The sequence below is a fragment of the Pseudonaja textilis genome, chromosome 6 (genome assembly GCF_049901715.1).
Source record: "Pseudonaja textilis isolate UNSWEBS1 chromosome 6, rPseTex1.2, whole genome shotgun sequence".
NCBI lineage: Eukaryota > Metazoa > Chordata > Lepidosauria > Squamata > Elapidae > Pseudonaja > Pseudonaja textilis.
The window spans coordinates 11029296-11050407 of NC_141995.1; the positions used below are offsets into that span (position 1 = coordinate 11029296).

Sequence of the window (21112 nt, forward strand, 5' to 3'; positions counted from 1 at the left end):
TCCACAGAATCATATTGTTCATTCTTTCCATTGTGTTTATAGAAAACCAGGGCAAACGCTGAGTGACATTTGCATCAGTTTACGTTATTTGTGGAATTACAGTACAAAAATAACAGATTTGTCCATATCGTCTTGTCCAGCTTTAGATATACAGTACAGATGAAAATCTTACTCATTAGATAAATAAAATAACCATTACATCATAAAAACAGCCTAAAGGAATAACACATACTGCTTTTTTTGTAGAGCAGAATAATATTTGAAACACACAAAATGTGAAATATGAAACACAAGGCTACTTTTATTAATTTCTAGGTAAATTCTCCATACAGAATGGCATATTCAATATAATTGAGCAAGCTGTAATATTTTCCAGACTGCCTTTTTCCAAAATTAATTGCAATATTACTTACTGCTAAGATGGGCTTTTGGGCCATCATATAAAGTATGAATCAGTTATTCTCACACGTGGTTCTGGCCCAGGTATTTCTGAAATAGGCAGAGTTCTAAAGCTGTTGTGATTCGCTGGCAGCCTGTGGAGAATCAGACAGTGGGGAAGAACGGGGACCAGTCCAGGAGCCTGGGGAGGACTTGTGTGAGGGTGCTGCATCCGATGCAGGGATGGGACCAGGACCATCTGGGAGTGGGTTGCTGCCTCTGGAACTTCGGAATCTGGCAGCAGTGAAGCAGAGGACCCAAGGGAGCCTGTTCCCAGTGCGCGTGTACACAGAGCTGCTAGAAGACAAGCAGCTGAGACAAAAGGAGTGACTCAGGAGTAAGGTTGGGAGGTGATTGCCCCTCTCATAATGTATAAAGGAGATGCAAAAGTAGAGAAACCTTTGCAGGAAGCAAAGTCATTTGCTCTGTTCAGATTCAACGTTGAAACTCTGTGTGGACTTTGTATTTCGGTGGTTTTTTTACAGTTAATTTAGCACTTCAGTTGTTGGCAGAAATTCAAGGGAGAGAAAGGTGGGTGCTTATCTCGAGGGACTGTTTGGGACTCATTACAAGCTGGGAATGAACATAATTCCCAGTGTTGAAATAAAACAAGACTTGTTTGTACTAAGTGTTTGCTTAATTACGGTCTCAGGAAGCCTTGGTCAGAACAAAAGCATCCAAGTTGCTAAAAAAAAGAATGCATTCATATTATTATATTTAAGGCTGCTGAAATCACTTTATTGAATAATTTACTTTGTCCCTTGTTTTACCATAAGCTGCTTTATGGAACAGGCTACAAGGCATAGGTGAATACAGTATTTTTATGATGTTGGTTAAAACCCAAATACTAAACAGATCAGAGAAGAACTGTGTATAGGAATTGTTTAGCTAGTAAACTATGTTGTTTTCCATTTTAAAAGAAATGGGAAGAACAAGCAAAAACAAGGACAGGACAAAGAAGAGCAAGTTTTTGTGTGAAAGGATTGTGAGCTCTGAATCATTGCTAAAATGTAATTTCTTGGTTAAGAATATGCTTAGAACTACAAAGCAAGGGTGCCTCTAAATAATGGTACTTCATACAAACTACTTTACTGCATCTTCTCAGAATTCTAATGAAAAAAGGGCAAATGTAAAGGAGTTTAGGATGAAGTTTCCTAGAATATCCCCATTTCTTTCCTTCTGTTGATATCTCTCCGGATTTGGCAGAGAGAACAAACGGGGAAAAACCCCACAATGATGGTATCCGCACAGATGGATCCCTGTTGAAAAAAAAAGAAATCAAATCAATCCGTAACCTTTTCAATAAAACCATGATGTAGAGATATGGAATCATAAAAAGCTAACTGTATGTTGGATGGCAAAATACAGGCAGTCCTTGACTTACAACAGTTCGTTTAGTGACCGTTCAAAGTTACAATGGCACTGAAAAATGTGACTTACGGTCATTTTTCACAATTGCGACCTTGCAATATCCCCAGGTTTCATGTGATCAAATTTCAGACGCTTGGCAACTGGCTCATATTTAGGATGCTTGCACTGTCCCAGGGTCATACGATCCCCTTTTGTGAGCTTCTGACAAGTAAAGTCAGTGGGGAAGCCAGATTCACTTAACAACTTCATTACTAACTTAACAACTGCAGTGATTCATTGAACCACTTATGGCAAGAAAGGTTGCAAAATTGGACTTAACTAATGTCCCACTTAACAACAGAAATCCTGTCATGCCCCTGTTGGAATCTGACTCAGAGGGGAAAGCCAAACAGCTGACAGGGAGTGGAAGTGTGGCTCTGTTGGCTGTGGAAGAAACCGGGAAGGGCACAGTCAATCTGGGCAGAGCAGGGAAGAGGTAGAACAAGGGAGAGGGAATTCAGAGTAAGACCCAGGCCCACCCCTCTTCCTCCTAGGGCACGCAGGAAGGAATGGAGAAGGGAGCAACGTAAGTTGCATGGCTTATTGGGGAGGAAAGAGCCCTGATTTCCTTCGTTAGCTGCAGCTGGGAACAGTTAAAGGCTGTTCCTGGGAGAGTTTTTATCCAGCTGAAGGCAACCTGGACATTGGGGGCAAGGTTGGAAATAATAAGGGGACTCTTCATGCTTATTTAACCGTGTTGCCTTTGTGCCATGCCCCGGGTCAAATCAAATCCATTACATTATGAAAACCTATTTTAAAAAATCCACTTCGCCTATCGCCAGTGGCAGCAATAACACAATAAAATTAACCACATGATCATCTCCATTTCTATTTCTGATCCTCAGGCGAACAAAACCTTGTTTTTAGGGCCTTTCAGAAAAGCAGCAGGAAGACGGTTTTTGTTTTTTTACGGTCCCACAGATGACAATCCCTCATGGATGGGAGTTGTAACATATTCTCCCTTCCCATCCTTGTGGGCCAGGTAGATGCGATAGTTATGTTTGGCATGGAACAAGTGTCATTTTTATTTCCATTCCTATAAGTCCAGTGCAGGAATTCAACTATTGTAACAACAGGTAGGGTGATGCGGACTTTGCAGAGTAGCTCAGGGTTGGGTAAGTGGGGCCAATTCACTTCTGGAACTACGGGTTCGCCCGACACGGTCCATACTGGCTGAATCCCACCCCTGTATAAGTCTGAAAGATTATGGTCTGCTGCAGATAACAAATGAAAGAATTATCTGTTCATTTCCCAGGTCAGCTTTTTTTTTTGCCACAAATTTATGGATTGTTTATGCACCGCCTTTCTAAGTGGGTCTAGGGCAGCTTGTCACATCCAACTCTCCACGGCCAACTCATTACGGTCAACTCACCATAGGACAACTTGGGTTGCGACAAGAATTACACTGATATTGAATAGATGATGGAATAGTATCATTGAAGGAAGGATGCCAAAAGAGGGACAAAATGAAATGTGAATACCAAAATTAAAATAATATAATAAATTATTTTAAATAATTAGATTGAATTGTTGAATTTTCCCTTGGCAAGTGTTCCTTAAAATTCTAGGTTCCTGTTTTGTTTTGTTTTGTTTTAATTAGAGTTTAAATGGAGTTTCTCTCATCTAGGCAAGGTAATCTACTTACAGGGATATTGTATTTTGTCCTGTAGACAGCTCGCATGGCCACACTTGCACCACAGCAACAACATTCATTCATATCTGCAGCAACCTGGCATCCCAAACAATGGAAGCAGAACATTCCATAGAGACCTATAGAGAGGAAAAAAAAGCCCTTGTAGAACGATTTTGGCACAGTGTTGAATGACATAAGATTTATGGCCCAGAAAGTGCAAATTATACCATTTGTGCAACATCAAAACCGCAAGTGAAAATGCTAGTTAAAACATCAGCTAGCAGAGGGGAGTGCTGAAAAAACACATTTACTAACCACATTAAATTAAAAGCACACCCCATCCCACTTCTCTGTATACTGATATTTTCAACTGTTATGAAATAGAATTAAGAAAATTACTGTTGGAAAGAGACTGGCTGAGCCAGGGAGAGGAATCAAACAGGGAACTAGTCTGGAATCTGTACATGAGTGAAGTCTGATCTTCCTTGAATGCTGTTTAACCTCATCTAATCTGATCCAGGTGCAGACTGCCAATCTGAGAAGATTCCTATGTTATAGGCTTGAGTAATAAAGTAGCTAATTGAATTCTTTGCACCTGGGTTGATTGTGTCTGACAATTACCAATGGAAGAGAATATTTATAACTCCCATTTGAGCTGTTGTGTCCTTGGTGCTCTCTGAGCTTGGTTGTTTTCTTCCAGGTGATTCTTTAATCAAGTAAGTAAAGCTTGAGTACAAGACAAGGATGCTGCCCTATGATATTCCCACCAGGTTAATGAAACATGTGCAAGAAAACCAAGCTCTGAAAGCAGCAAGGACCCCTCATTATGAAAATTAAAATTCAAAACATTAGGAGGACACCAAATTGTTTTCTTAACAGTTTTTTTTCCATAATTCTTCAGTTGTGTAGTATCAGGCGCAAGAAACCAGGTGCTGGAATAGAGTTTACCTCATGCTTTATACTAATGGTCAAGGCAGATTGGCACTAATTAAGAGTCAACAGAAATCATTGGGGGCTGGATTGAGATCTCCTGTGGGAGCATGGCAACTCCAAGCTAATGGTGCGTTTAACCCCACCCTCGGCCTCAACTGCTCATGTCCTTCATGTAGAATTTTAAAAATTTCCATGCAGAACTTTTAATAGTATAGAAGCCACATTGTCTCCTTTTATATTTTGCCATCCTAATTCCTATCCAATAGGCTGTTAAATAATTAAACATCTATTGCTCAAATTATAAGGTACAATTGACTTCTGCAACCTATCCAGTCTGGGAGGATATTCAGCCCAATCTTCCCAAGAAGGCTTTGAGAACCACACTTTCAGTAATTGGCCTGGTCACTTACAGACTCCATAGTCACTACAGCAGTCAAATAAGCCTGTTTGCCAATTGTTGGTCTGGACTGTTGCCATCGTCTGTGGTTGAGTGATGACCACTGACTGAACATTCATTGTGGACAATTTTCTAAGAAAAAGAAAGAAGAGAGCCAAAAAGAGAAGAGATCAATGAACAGGCCTGGTAGAAGGTGATCTCAGTCCAACTCCACTGAGTGGGATCTGGTTGCTAGATTGGATACTGGATGAAGTCTTTCTGATACACAAATTAAACCTGGGACAAAGCTATACTGAATATCCAACTGTCTTCTGTTGTTTTGAAAGAGTGGCTCTCTCTGCACTCAGCCAATTGCTCCTTCCTCCCTTGGTTCTAGTCATGTGATGGCTAACCTTCTCGGCACCAAGTATCCAAAGCACGCAAGGGTGCGCGCATCCCCAAAGTGAAATGTGTGTGAGCACCCCGCGCATGCCCCTGCCCCCCAGTCATGGGCGTGTGGACCCCCATGACCCCCCATGCATGCAAGTGTGACACCCCCATGAGCCCCACATACACACACAGCCCAACGCAGAACCCTATGCATCCAAAGTTAACTTCAGACTAATAATCAAGTAAACAATACCCCAATCAAGAAACTTCCAAAGAGCCATCAGTAAACAGCCCAAGTAACCTCTAAGACTTCCCCCACCCACCCAGTCAACCCACCAGCATATAAACTGACAGCAAACAACACTCCTTGCTACACAGATTAGGGTAAGGAAAAGTCTGCATGAAAACAAGCAAGCTCAGAGTGTACCAAGGATGCCTCATTTGAACTACAAACATTCTCCTTTATTGCTATTCTATTCTGTTCTGCTCTGTTCTGTTCTATTCTATTTATTCAATTCTATTCTGTTCTATTTATTCAATTCTATTCTTTCCCTGTCTATTCTATTCTATTCTATTCTATTCTATTCTATTCTATTCTATTCTACTCTACCCTACCCTGCCCTACCCTACCCTACCCTACCCTACCCTACTCTACTCTATTCTATTCTATTCTATTCTATTCTATTCTATTCTATTCTATTCTATTCTATTCTATATATTCCTATTCCATTCCATTCTTGTTTCTCCCCTTTAAATACAGTATAGATATTTCAATAGGCAGCACAGATATTCAATAAATAAAAATAAGGATTTCAAAAATTTAGGACTAGGAATGGGGGAATTTGAAACTAAACACTTAATTTATCCCAGTCACTTCTTAGCTTTCTTCTGCAAAAAAGGATCATCTTTATATCTTAGGAATCATTCTTATTTTCTCCCAAGTTTAAAAAATGAGAATTCAGATTCTGTAATATAATACCGAATATCACAAGACGGTCTCTCGACAACCCAATTGGATCTAGGAAGATAAAAATTCGGAAAAAAATATTAGTTTAGAATCAATACAAAAAACAAAGGCAGAAAGATTTCAAAGAAAGCAAGATTTCAAACCTCTTCTTCTTCTTCTTCTCTTCTTCATTTGCTTTCTCGTTGCCAAGCTGCAATAAACTCTGCCCATAGTTTATTCAAACGAGGAAATGATTTTTATTTCCGCAAGATGGGCATGTTTTTCTTTAAACAAACTTAAGGAAAAACAATCCAAAAGAGGTGGTCAGAGGAGAAACAAAACTTGCTTTAGAAGAAATAAGGAGATGTAAAGGTTGGGAATGCTTAGACATTATCTTTAAATTGATTGTTCATTGTCCCATCTTTAAAAACAATTCTGATTTTGTTTTGTTTCAGATTCTAGATCCCTCAGTATTTTTGACCTTTCCAGTACCTTTAATCACAGATAGTCCTTCACTTAGAAGCATTGATTTAGCAACACTCAACGTTACAGTGTGTGATGACCTGTAGTCTCTCAAAATAACCCAAACCCCAAAACATACATTAAAGTCCGGTAATGCCTTCAACTTAACTTCACTGTTTTATTAGGTGCAGTTTAAAGTCACAAAAGTAAATAATGAGGCAAAAGGAAACCAAAACAAACCGCATTGACGAGAGTTCCGAAGCAAGCCAAGATAACTAATCATAAACCCCAGGAAAATAACCGAGGAGAGTCCATGGGAAGAACGCCAACAAAGATAAACCTCTTTCAAAGGAAACACCAAACTTTGACTCCAGCAATTCTGACTATGCAGTTACAAACTTATATACATAGCTCCCAGCTGCAAGCCACGAGGAGGATCATGGTAATCTCCTCCTGAGTAGTCCTCGCTTTTCCCTGATCCTCTCCTCTCTGCATGCTCTAGGATGGATAGGGGATGGGCCTGGATCCTCTTCTGATTGCTCAGCCAGCCTCTGCCCTTCCCCAGCCTCCTCCACCACCTCTGGAGCCACACTCCCACTCCCTTTTGGCTGTTCCTCCTCTTCCGCAGTCAGTCTCCACCAGGGGCATGACACTATCCCCCCTGCAGGGCCCCTCCCCTGGGACCAGGTGGATGAGGATGTTGAGGAAACCGAGTGTGAAAGTCCTGGACCAAATGAGGAGCATGAACATCAGTGGCATCAACCCAGTTGAAGTCCTCTGGTTCATAATCTTTCCATGCCACCAAATACTGAAATCGGCCCTGCAACGGGCATGAATCTTGGATGCTGTCCACTTCGTACTCCTTCACTCCCAGAAGGGCTACTTGGGCCAGCTGTGATGGAGCCTGTCTATGCGGACTGTCAGCCGAGGCAGGGATTAACAGGGAACAATGAAAAACAGGATCAATATGCATGGTCCATGGCAGGGAGAGACGATAAACCACAGGACTGATCACCGCCTCAACTGGAAAAGGTCCCAAATAACAGTGATCGAGCTTTTTTGATGGTTGTGTCGTTGGTAAGTGTTGAGTAGAGAGCCAAATCCGATTACCTACCGCTAAAGGTGAAACATTGCAATGATGTCGGTCTGCCAACCATTTATAGTCCTCCTTGGCTCTCTCTAATTGATCGCGGACCATGTGGTGCATGGCTTTTAACTCCTGCAAGAACATATCCACTGCTGGAACTGGCGAATCAGACGGGGCTAAAGGGAAAAGTCATGGATGAAAACCATAGTTAGCAAAGAAAGGGGACACATGGGTGGAAGCATGTTGAGCATTGTTATAAGCGAATTCTGCCACCAGCAGCACTTCAACCCAATTGTCTTGTTGAGTATTGCTGAAACAATGGAGGTACTGCTCCAAAATAGCATTCACTCTCTCTGTCCCCCCATCAGTTTCGGGGTGATGAGCAGACAACAGACACGCCTGAACCTGCAGTTTCGTGAGTAGGGTCTGCCAGAAGCGTGCCATAAATTGTACCTGCCTGATCCGATACCATGTGGTCTGGTAACCCATGAAAACAGAAAACATGGGAGATAAACAATTGAGACATTATCTTGGCTGATGGAAGACCCGCAATTGGAATAATGTGGTCCATTTTAGTCAACATATCCACCACCACCAAAATGGCTATAGCACCATTCGATGGTGGTAACTCAATGATGGAATCCAATGAAACTGCCCCCCACAGTCGTTCTGGCATGGGCAAGGGCTGCAAGAGACCAGGGGGTGCACCAGGAGCATACTTGGCTTGGCGACAGATCCCATAAGATGCCACATATATCAACACATCATGTTTAAGTCTCAGCCACCTAAATGTCCTAGAGATGCAATGCAGTGTTTTGAACACCCCAAAATGTCCCGCCACCGGACTATCATGACATTGACATAGGATAAAGCCATGAAGAGGACCTCCAGGCACATAAATGCGATCACGAAAGCACAACAGGTCCCCAATATATGCCCAAGGAATCTCTTGTCTCCCATTCTCATACAATTCTTGACGTTGAGCTGCCACAAATGGGTCCTGCCATTCCTCACTCAGAGGTCCACAGGTTTCTCAGTGGCTGCAAACCACTCCAACGGAATCACTGTCCGGAGCAAGATTTTATCCTCCCTTTGGGTATACTCGGGCTTCCGAGACAGGGCGTTACCATGTTGATTCCCTCCATTCAGAACATAGATAAATCAAATCAAATCGGAAATCAAATCGAGCAAAGAATAAGTACCACCTCATCTGACGCTGGTTCAATGTCCAAGCTGTACATAGGTGTTCCAAATTGCCATGAGCCATCTGAACCTCGATTTGGTGACGAGCCCCTCCAGGTGGTGCTGCCATGTCTCAAAAGTGACCTTAACTGCCAATAACTCCTTGTCCCAAATTGTATAGTTGCGCTCTGGAGCTTACAACTTCCAGGAATAATAAGTGCACGGGAACAAGGTGCCTGCGGGAGCATAGGCCTGGAGGAGCACCACACCAACAGCCACATCAGAAGCATCTGTTTCTATCACAAATGGCTGGCCTAGATCAGGGTATTTGAGGGTAGGAGGATCATAGTAATCTCCTCCTGAGTAGATCTCGGTTTTCCCTGATCCTCTCCTCTCTACATGACCTAGGATGGATAGGGGATGAGCCTGGATCCTCTTCTGATTGCTCAGACAGCCTCTGCCCTTCCCCAGCCTCCTCCACAACCTCTGGAGCCACATTCCCACTCCCTGTTGGCTGTTCCTCCTCTTCCTCAGAGTCAGTCTCCACCAGAGGCATGACACAGTGATGCTGAAAAAAGTGATTTATGACCACTTCTCCTAACAACCGTTGCAGTATCCTCGTGGTCATGGGATTAAAATCCAGACTTGGCAACAGGCCGTATTTACTGATACAGAAGAAGAAAAGAAGAGCAGCTAAGAGGATTAAAGGCCTGGAGACTAAAACGTATGAAGAATGGTTGGAGCAGTGGTGGGATTCATTTTTTTTTACTACCGGTTCCGTGGGCGTGGGTTGGTGGGCGTGGCAGGGGAAGGATACTGCAAAATCTCCAGTCAGAGGTGGGATTTGCTGGTTCTCCGAACTACTCAAAATTTCCGCTACCGGTTCTCCAGAACTGGTCAGAACCTGCTGAATTCCACCTCTGGGGTTGGAGGATTTGGGTTTGGCTAGTCTGGAGAAAAGAAGAATTAGGGGTCACATGTTAGCTCTATTTCAGTACTTGGGGGGCTGCAATAAAGAGGAGGGGGTCAACCTATTCTCCAAAGCCCCTGAAGGCAGAACAAAAAACAATGGATGGAAACTAAACAAGGAGAGAAGCAACCTGGAATTGAGGAGAAATGTCTTAACAATGAGGACAATTAACCAGTGGAACAGCTTTCCCTTCAGAAGTTGTGGGGGCTTCATCCCTGGAGGTTTGTAAGAAGAGATTGGACAGTCACTTGTCTGAAATGGTATATGATCTCCTGCTTGAATATAGGACTGGACTAGAAGACCTCCAAGGTCCCTTCCAGCTCTATTCTGGTCATTTGATCATCATTTGCGACCATCGTAGCTGGCTTTCAACAAGCAGAAGTCAATGGGGGAAGCAGATTTACTTAATGACAGCCTGATTCACTTAACAACTGGGCTGATTCGCTTAACAACCTTGGCAAAAAAGGTCATAAAACCAGCTATGATTTCCTTGAAAACTGAAAGAGAAATTGCAGTCCCAAATTGGGTGGCAAGTTGAGGTCTACTTGTAATGGCAATCCAGTTTGGAAATCTTGCTGAGAAAAGGGACTGCGGGGGCCGGTCAACACAGTTATTGCCAAGAAACCGGTTTAAAGGTATGAAAAAAAGATTGGGAGAGAAAGAATGTGAATCAAATTGCAGAATGACCAAATGAAAGTAGAATTAATGTGTGAAAAGGAAAAGGAGGGTTGGGAGGAATTGATGAGATCCTCAGAAAGACTAAAGTTTAAAGAACAGAAGCCAGGATATAAATGAAAGGTAGATTCAGGCTGGAAGGAAGGATCCTGTAATGGTATAGACAAGATTTAATTCTATCTACCTTTTTCTTTTTCTAACTTTAGATCATTTAGCTTGTTATTTCTCAAGTCTTTTTGAACTTGGCATAATGTTGTTTGCCTTGAAGGAAAAAAAAAGCCTTAAAAAACGATGAAACAAAAAACTAGAAAAACTAAAACACATTGTAAAAGATGCATCACAATAGATAAGTGAAAAGGATTCAGTTAAGCAACACTTTAAACTTTTCCCGCACAGAATCATTTAAAACTATGAAGGCGAAAGGGATGCAGTGGCTCAGTAGCTAAGATGCTGAGCTTGTAGATGAGAAAGTAGTTGGCAGTTTGGCAGTTCAAATCCCTACCGCCGCATAACGGAGTAAGTTCCCGTTACTTGTCCAAGTACTGTAGAATGCAAGTAGAAAAATAGGATCCCTTTGGGGGGAAGAGAACAGTGTTCCATGCGCCTTCAGCGTTTAGTCATTCGGCCACATGACCACGGAGACGTCTTTGGACAGAGCTGGCTTTTCGGCTTTGTAACGGAAATGAGCACTGCCCCCCAGAGCCGGAAATGACTAGCATATATGGGCGAGGGGAACCTTTACCTTTAGTGATTAAGCTAGAAACCAGGAGACTGAATTCTACTCCTGCCTTAGGCACAAATCTCGCTGGCCAGTCAGACCTCTGAGCTCCAAGAAGGAGGGCAAGGACAAACCGCTTCTGAAAATAGTTGCCAAGAACCAATGTTGCCTCAAAGGGAATTAAAACAAAAACCACAGAATCAGAATGTTCATTCTTTCCATTGTGCTGAGAGGAAACCACGGCAAATGCTGAGTGACATTTGCATCAATTTAGGTTATTTGTGAAATTCCAGTACAAAAATAAAATATTTGCCCATATCGTCCTGTCCCACCTTTATATATACAGATGAAAATCTTAGCCTTTAGGTTAATAAAATAACCATTACACCATAAAAAAACAGCCTAAAGAAATAACACATACTGCTTTTCCATAGAGCAGAATAATATTTGAAACACGCAAAACTGAAATAAGAAGCACAAGGTTAGGGTTAGTGTTTTTATTAATCTCAAGGTAAATTCTCCATACAGAATGGCATGTTCAATATAACTGAGCAAACTGTAATATTTTCCAGACTTCCTTTTTCCAAAATTAATCGCAATATTACTTAATGGTAAGATGGGCTTTTGGGCCATCATATAAAGTATGAATCAATTATTCTCCCACGTGGTTCTGGCCCAGGTATTTCTGAAATAGGCAGAGTTCTAAAGCATCCAAGTTGCTAAAAAGAGAATGCATTCGTATTATAAGGCTGCTGAAATCACTTTATTGAATAATTTACTTTTGTCCTTTGGTTTTAACATAAGCTGCTTTATGGAACAGGCTACAAAGCATAGGTGAATACAGTATTTTTATGATGTTGGTTAAAACCCAAATACCAGGCAGATCTTACAGGAAGTAGCCAACAACTTTCAGGGCCATGTTTTATATTTTTGCCAACATAACTTTAACTTTTGTGATTTCCTCAGTGCAACTAAAGACACTAAGATGGTTTAAAAAAAGAAAGAACAGAAACAAAGTAAATAAGCAGGCCTCCATTTCTTCAGTAGTGATGGTCGACTTATAACAGTTCGTTTAGTGACTGTTTGAAGTTACTTATGACCATTTTTCACACTTACGACTGTTGCTGCATCCCCATGGTCACGCGATTTCTATTTGGATGTTTGACAATTGGTTCATATTTATGACAAATGCAGTATCTCGGGTTCACGTGATTCCCTTTTGCAACCTTGTGATAAGAAAAGTCATCGGAAAAGTTTGATACACTTAACAGCAGTGTTACTAATTCAACAATTACAGTTATTCACTTAATGCATGTGGCAAGAAAAGTCGTGAAATGGGGCAAAACTCACTTAACAAACTTCTCACTTAACAACCTAAACGTTGGGCTCAGTTCTCAAGAACTACCTGTTGTTAGGATTTTATTAAGCAGATAAAGGCCCTTAGCAAAGTCAGATTATATTATCGTTATAATATAATCGTTATAATAATATATCATTATAATAATTATCATTAGACATTTAGACAAGTGATAAATTATTATTAGGATTTAAAGAGGAGTTAATTAAATGATGTATAAGGTAAAGGGGTAGTACACTCAAATTAGTAATGACAGGGGAAACTTTTTGAATTATTTGAATTAGGAATGGAATTTTTGGAATAATGAAATAAGAACATGCAATGAAATTGCGAATGTGACAGATAAAAGTATAAAGTATAATGAATATGAAGATATGACAATTATTTAAAGTAAAAAGAAATAAGAAATGAATAGAAAATATAAAAAATAAGTTTGAGAAAAGTATTTGAGAAAATTTATCGAAAATATGTAATGATATGATATGAAATCAAATGTGAAAGATGAATATGTAATCAAGGTCATGTTTGTATGGAAATGTGAAAACCTGGAATCGTGCTGTTCACTAAAAAAGATGTTTTTGAAATGTGAAAAAATAAAACACTTTTTATCTTATATTCTCCAGTTACTACAGCTTACAAACCAAAATCACCAGTAGCTTTAAAACAGGAAAGGGAGAATGGTAGATCCACCGGTAAATATTCAAAGGTCTAGTAGGGGTTTTTTTTTAAAAAAAAATCTTAATTGTTTAATAGCAGCAGCAACCAAATGTTTTGTTTTCCATTTTAAAAGAAACGGGGAAAAACAAACAAAGACAAGGACAGGACAAAAAGGAGCAAAAAGTGTTTGTGCGACTAGTGTTTGACCGCTGAATCAGTGCTAAAATGTAATCTTTGGGTTAAGAATAAAGCAAGGGTGCCTCCAAATAACAATACTTCCTACAAACTACTCTACTGCATCTTACTTCTCAGAATTTTAATGAAAAAGGGACAAATGTAAAGGAGTTTAGAAGGAAGTCTTCTAGAATATCCCCATTTCTTTCCTTTTTTTGATATCTCTCTGGACTTGGCAGAGAGAACAAGCAGGCAAACACCCCACAATGAAGGTATCCCCACAGATGGATCCCTGTTGAAAAGAAAAGAAACCAAATTAATCCATAACCTTTCCAATAAAATCATGATGTAGATATATGGAATCATGAAAAGCTAACTCTGTGTTGGGTGGCAAAATACAGGCAGTCCTTGACTTACAACAGTTTGTTTAGTGACCGTTCAAAGTTACAAAGCGCACGCTAAGGGGGCACCCAGGGGCTACCACCGAGAAGGTCGTTTTTCATGATCCCACAGATGACAATCCCTAATAGATGGGACTTGTGACACATTCTGCCTTCTCATCCTTATGAGCCAAGTAGAGGCGATAGTTATGTTTGGTGTGAAAAAAGTATCATTTTATTTTCATTTTTATAAGTCTGAAAGATTATGGCCTGCTGCAGATAACAAATGGAAGAATTATCTGTTCACTTCCCAGGTCAGGTTTTTTCCTCTCACAAATTTCTGGATTGTTTATGCACTGCCTTTCTGAGGACAGCTTGCCCCAACCAACTCACTGTAGCCAACTCACTGAGGGAAAACTTGCCATGTGACAAAAATTACACTAAAGCAGAAATGATGGAAAAGAATCAGTGGTGGTATTCTCCCGGTTCAGCCCGGTTCTCCCGACCTGGTAGCGCCGATGAGCACCAGAGACTGAATCTGCTCTCTTCACCGCTCTGCTGTTTGGCCCTCCTGGGCTCCCATACTCACCTTTATTCCCTGCTTTTGAAGTGCAGCTGCTTTGCGCAGCACAACAGAGTGCCGCGCGGCAGCTGCTGAAGCGTCAGGGAGATTGCAGGCTTGCAGGAGGTGAGTTGGAACACCTCTGCGCCTGCGCAAATGCCTCTGCGCCTGCGTCCGTTTGGCACACACATATAAGCGAAGTGTGTGCATAGGCGCAAAGCATGCCCACCAAGCCACGCCTAGTGGTAAAAATCTTTGAATCACAGCACTGAAAAGAATCAATGAAGAAAAGATGACAAAGGAGGGACAAAATGAAATGTGACTGACAAAAATTAAAATAATTTTTAAAATAATTTTAAATAATTAGATTGAATTGTTGAATTTTACCTTGGTGAGTTGTCCCATGGTGAGTTGGCCATGACAAGTTATCCTGCAACAAGCGGGTTGTGGCAAATTGCCCCAGCCCGTTTCTGAACTGATATTTCTCTCTTAAGTTCTACTTATGAGTCTAGTTTGTGTGTTTGTTTGTTTTTAACTAGAGTTTATAAACCTGAAGTTTGTCTAGTCTTGGGCAAGGTAATCTACTTACAGGGATATTGTATTTTGTCCTGTAGACAGCTCGCATGGCCACAGTTGCACCACAGCAACAACATTCATTCATAGCTGTAGCAACCTGGCATGACAAACAATGGAAGCAGAACATTCCACAGAGACCTATAGAGAGGGAGAAAAAGCCCTTGTAGAAAGATTTTGGCACAGTGTTGAGTGACATAAGATTGATGGCCCAGAAAGTGCAAATTATACAATTACTGCAACATTAAAACTGCAAGTGAAAATGCTAGTTAAAACATCAGCTAGGAGAGGGGAGGGCTGAAAATTTTACAAACCACATTAAATTAAAACCACAGCCCATTGCATTTTTCTCTATAGTGATGTTCCCAACTGTTATGAAAAAGAATCAAGGAAATTACTGTCGGAGAGAAACTGGCTGAGTCAGGGAGAGGCGTCAAACAGGGAACTAGTCTGAAATCCATACATGAGTGAAGTCTGATCTTCCTTGAATGCTGTTTAACCTTATCTAGTTTGACCCAGATGGGGACTGCCAGTCTGAGAAGATTCCTATGTTATAGGCTTGAGTAATAAAATAGCTAATTGAATTTTTTGCACATGGGTTGATTGTGCCTGACAATTACCAATGGAAGAGAATATTTATAACTCCCATTTGAGCTGTTGTGTCCTTGATATTCTCTGAACTTGGTTGTTTTTGCAGATATTTCATTCCCCAAGTAAGTAACATCTTTAGTACTAGTAGTGATGCTGACCTAGCACTGGTGATATTCCCTACCTGGGTAATGAAACATGTGCAAGAAAACAACCAAGCTCCAAAAACAGCAAGTTTATGAAAATTTAAAATCAAAACATCTGGAGAACATCATATTCTTTTCTTTAAAAGAATCTTTTAGCATAATTCTTCAGTTGTGTTGCATCCGGCGCAAGAAACCAGGCACTGGAATAGAATTTATCTCATGCTTTATACAAGAATCAGATTTACTAATGGTCAAGGCAGTTTAGAGCTAATTAAGAGTCAACAGAATTCATTGGGGGGAGGCTGATCCTTTGGGAGCATAGCGACTCCAAACTGATGGTGTGTTTAACCCCACCCTCAGGCTCAGCCTGCTCGTCTCCTTCATGTAAAACTTTAAAAAGTTCCATGCACAACTTTTAATAGTATAGAAGCCGTGTCTCCTTTTATATCCTGCCATCCTAAATCCAATCCAATAGGATGTTCAATAATTAAACATCTATTGCTCAAATTATAAGGTACAATTGACTTCTGCAACCTATCCAGTCTGGGAGGATATTCAGCCCAATCTTCCCAAGAAGGTTTTGAGAACCCCACTTTCAGTTACTGTCTGGGTCACTTACAGACTCCACAATCGCTAAAGCAGTCACATACATCCGTTTGCCAATTGTTTGTCTTGGGCTGGGTCGCCACCACCTGTGGCTGAGTGACAACCTTTGGTTGAACATTCATTGTGGGCAATATTCTAAGAAAAAGAAAGAAGACAGTCAAAAAGAGAAGAGATCAATGAAGAGACATGGTAGAAGGTGATCTCAGTCCCAATTCCACAGAATGGGATCTGTTTGTTAGATTCAATTCTGGATGAAGTCTTTCTGATACACAAATTAGTATTGCGAGAATCTTAAACTCTCAACCTGGGACAAAGTCATACGGAATGTCCAATTGTCCTCTGTCATTTTGAAAGAGTGGCTCCCGCTGCACTCAGCTAATTGCTTCTTCCTCCCTTGGTTCTCGTCCCTGAAATTTGTGATCTGGAACCTGGGTGACTGCTGGCAGGCCATTGGCTTACCTCAATTTCTGAAAGCTAATTAAGTTGACCAATGGTCTGTCTTATGGCCGATAGTCAGTCTAGTAGTCTGGTATGATACAGTTGCCTTCTTCTGTTTTTTGTCTATGGAGATTCTCAATCATCCAGGTCATGGTTGTCCCAAAGGTGCCTTTCTAAAAGGCAAGTGGACCATGCTGTGCTATTAACTAGTAGTCATATAGGAACAAGTGTAGAGGAGGGAAGCATCATTTAATATTTGCAGATTCTCTTATCAATCAATCATAATAGAGCTGGAAAGGGACTTTGGAGGTCTTCTAGTCCAACTCGCTGCTCAAGCAGGAGACCCTATCCCATGTCAGATAGGTAGCCGTTCAGTCTTTTCTTAAAAACCTCCAGTGATGAAGCACCCGCAACTTCTGGAGGCCAGCTGTTCCACTGGCTAATTGTCCTCACTGTTAAGACATTTCTCCTTAATTCCAGGTTGCTTCTCTCCTTGATCACTTTCCATCCATTGCTTCTTGTCTTTCTTTCTGGTACTGTATCAGCTGTATTGCAAGCAGGAGAGATTCTTCACGGCCATAGAAAAACTGTGTTTTCTTTTTGTTTCTTCTCTTTAAATTGTAGTAGACAGTACAGATATTCAATAAATAAAAATAAACAAGCATTTCAAAATTTAGACATTGGGAAACTGTAAGGGTGAGAATTAGAAATGAAATGCTTAATTTCTCCTTATTATTCCTTATTGTTCCTCTGTAAAAATGTGTTACTTTAGAATCTGTTTTTCCAATTTTTTTTTTTAAAAAAGAGGTTTCACATTCTGTAATATAATTGCAAATTTCACAAGAGGGTCTTTTAACAAGCAGATTGGATACAGGGTGATAAAAGCTTGGAAAATTGTATTAGTTTAGAATAAATACAAAAGCAAAGGCAGAAGGATTTCAAGCAAAACAAGATTTCTTCTTCTTCTTCTTCTTCTTCTTCTTCTTCTTCTTCTTCTTCTTCTTCTTCTTCTTCTTCTTCTTCTTCTTCTTCTTCTTCTTCTTCTTCTTCTTCTTCTTCTTCTTCTTCTTCTCCTTCTCCTTCTCCTTCTCCTTCTTCTTCTTCCTCCTTCTTCTTCCTCCTCCTCCTCCTCCTCCTCCTCCTCCTCCCCTTTGCTGAGCTGTAATAAACTCTGCCCGTTGGCTGCCTCCTGCTTTTGTGGTTTAAAACCGAAAGGGGATTACCCTACCAGACAATTGGCTAGATATTGTTTTAAATGAGGAAGTAATTTTTGTTTCAGTCAAGTTAAAAACAAACAAACTTAAGAAAACAAAAAATAAAAGAGATGGTGGGAGGAGGAACGAAACTTGGATTAGATGAAATCATGAAATGTTATGATTGGAATGCTTAGAAATCATCTTTAAATAAATTCTTCCTTGCTCCATCTTTAGAAACAATTCTGATATTTCTGCCTTTTTTCTGTTTCAGATTCTAGGGGTCAAATAGCAGATCCCTCACTATTTCTGACCCTTCCAACACTACTGACCATTTTATTTTATTTGTATCCTGCCTTTGTTATTATTTTTACAAATAATTCAAGGCGGCAAGCATATCAAACACAATTTCCTTCTCCTATTTTCCCCACAATAACAACCCTGTAAATTGGATTGGGCTGAGAGAGAGACTGGCCCAAGTCACCCAATGTTGTGGTTCGCCAGCAGCCTGTGCAGACAGCAGCAGAATCGGACAGTGTGGAAGAACAGGGACCAGCCTGGGAGTCTGGGAAGGACTCCCAGATGAGGGTCCTGTATCTGATGCGGAGATGGGGCCAGGACCATCTGGGAGTTATGTGCTGACTCTGGAATCTCCAGAATCTGGCAGCAGTGAGGCAGAGGAACAAGGGGAGCCTGTTCCCAATGCGCCTGCACAGAGCTGCCAGAAGACAAGAGCAGCTAAGACAAAAGGGGCAACTCAGGAGTAAGGCTTGGAGGTGATTGGCCCTCCCATAAGGTATAAAAGAAAGCAAGGTCATTCGCTCTGTTCGGATTAAACCTTGAAGCTCTGTGTGGACTTTGTACTTCATTTTGGTTTGTTACAGTTAATTTGGCACTTTAGTTGTTGGCAGCAATTCAAAGGAGATAAAGGTGGGTGCTTATCTCGAGAGTTGTTTGGACTAAGCATGTGCTTAATTACGGTCTCAGAAAGCCTTGGTCAGAACACCCAGCTGGCTTTCACGGCTCAGGGCAAACTTGTACCCACAGTCTCCTGTTTATCTCCGATCTTATTATTTGCTAGAGCAGGGATGTCAAACTCAAGACCTGTGGGCTAGATCTGGCCCATCGGGTGCTTAGATCTGGCACACGGGGCTACCCTGGAAACAGTGAAAGATTGGCCCATAGTCCCTCTGCCAATGAAAATGGAGCTCCATTTTCACTGGCAGAGGTCTGCAGGAGACCATTGCAGCCAAAAATGGAGCTCGGGAGCCTGTTTTTGCTGAGAGTGCTCAGGCCCCCGCAGACGCCCCCAACATGAGTGATGTTGAGCTGGCCACACCCACCCTGGTCTCCTGAGGTCAAACACAACCCTGATGCGGCCTTCAATGAAATCGAGCTTGACACCCCTGGGCTAGAGGGTTCTCATCCAGTTTCCTAACCTGAAATAGTTTTTAACTTCCAAATAAAGACAAAATCAACCAGGCATCAGCTAACCATCTACAACAGGGTTGGGGAACGATGGCCCTTTTGTGACTGGTAGATTTCAATTCCAATTGCCTAGTTGAAAGTCCAGTTGTCTTGAGAAATCAAAGATAACGGTGAGACAGAGTAGTATGAAGTCTGAAGTAAAATGTGTCAATGGCTGGAGTCAAGGAGAAAGAAAGAAAGGGTTGACGCTTTATATGAATGAAAGCTCAAGTTTTGTAAACCAAAGAGAATGGAATATAATGGACAAATATGAGATGATAAGAATGCATGAGTATAAAAGATGGTTGCGAATATGTACATAATTGTAGATAAATGTAGATAAATGTAAATAGAAATAATATGCAATGTGCAAAATATGCAATATGCAAAATGTAAATAGAAATAATATACTAATAACATAAGGGAAAAAGGAAATTAACTTATGTGTATCTCTATACCATAATTTGTATGGCCAAAATGATGGCCAGGAAAGTTGCACTGTGTTCAATTGGTTTTAATGTTTATTCAATAAAATTTATTTTTTTAAAAAAATAAAGTCCAGTTGCCTCTTGAAAAAGCATATTTGGGACAACCATGGTCTGGATGATTGAGAATCTCCATAGACAAAAGATCTCTAGTACTGGCCCAGGATGGAAATCGTAAATACCCCCACTGCAAATCCTGCCAGGTAAATTAAAGAGTCAGATAGAAGAAACTGAGGGTGCATGTGTTAAAATTATTCTTCCTTGTGAAAAAAACAAACCTGCATGATGTTTTGCAAATTGCACACCCGTGCCATGTTTATGCGTTCAGATGAACTCTATTAAAAAGGCTATCTTGCCCACTAAAATGGCTTGGCTTTGTAATTCCCCCAAATCTAAGACAGTTTAGAAATAAGTGCTACTCTGTGATAATCAGAGGGAGCAATGATAAAGGATAGTAAAGTAAGACTAGACCTGGAGAATCGGTATTCACTCAATCTGTCCGAGTTCTATAGCTACAAATTCTAAAGCTTTTATAAATTTCCCTGCTTTGAAGACCTATTTTCAAGCCTTCTGAAAGAAATGGTCTACAAAGCAGATGTGCTCTAAAGTTAATGAGTTTTAAAGCAAGTCATATTAAGATTCATTCCAAAATGATTAGTACATATTAAAAACACAATATTGAATTACTTATCGTTTTAATGTGGGCCATTATTATGTGCCAGATTGTTTCCCTGCATTCTGTCGTCTAATTCTCAGCATCTTCTGCACTTTGCATCAGTCCATCTTTGGCAACTAAATCAAATTAGGGGGGGGAAAAATCTGATAAATTAATTCTGTTTCTGACCTGTGGTAATGCTTTTGAGGAGTTAGGAGTCTTCTTCTGCTAGGAACCCTTTCTTGTCACCATCTTCTGTTTTTGAAAAGTGAAAAATAATGATCAGATTACCTTCCTGTTTGTTTTCAAGGGAGGTCCCAATTTTTCAAGGCTTCCTATTTAGATCCTATTAGCTTGTAATATTATGGAGAGGTACATTAGGTGACACAGTTGCCACTTAACCAAGCACTTAGAAACGGCTGTGGAGTGTTCTTCTCAAATCAAATGATAATTACAGAGGTATTTCAACATAGCATCTGGAAACCCGTGCCGTTTCCCAGCAAAGTAATTAGATGTTTATGTTAAAGAAAAGTACCTGGAGGTCAAAAATACTGAAGTGGATTTCTGCTGATTGAAGACAGGCTTTTACAAATATATATATATATATATAT

General features: G+C 40.6%; 1 protein-coding gene across 4 annotated transcripts; it reads right to left on the reverse strand.

The window, feature by feature from the left end:
• On the reverse strand, positions 1-20873 carry LOC113453992 (placenta-specific gene 8 protein-like). 4 transcript variants are annotated; one of them, XM_087935859.1, is made up of 5 exons: positions 6295-6324; positions 6160-6199; positions 4825-4943; positions 3494-3618; positions 1-1697 (listed from the first exon to the last, which is right to left on the reverse strand). In XM_087935859.1, the coding sequence occupies exons 3-5, from the start codon at positions 4928-4930 to the stop codon at positions 1593-1595; spliced, it is 336 nt and encodes a 111-aa protein (XP_087791985.1). In that variant the 5' UTR covers positions 4931-4943; positions 6160-6199; positions 6295-6324; the 3' UTR covers positions 1-1592. The 4 variants fall into 4 exon arrangements, with proteins under 4 accessions (XP_087791985.1, XP_087791984.1, XP_087791982.1 ...); XM_087935858.1 differs by having other exon boundaries at positions 6160-6198; positions 6291-6300; XM_087935856.1 differs by lacking the exons at positions 4825-4943; positions 6160-6199; positions 6295-6324 and adding exons at positions 16277-16398; positions 20691-20863.
• Between the last annotated feature and the right edge of the window lie 239 nt (positions 20874-21112).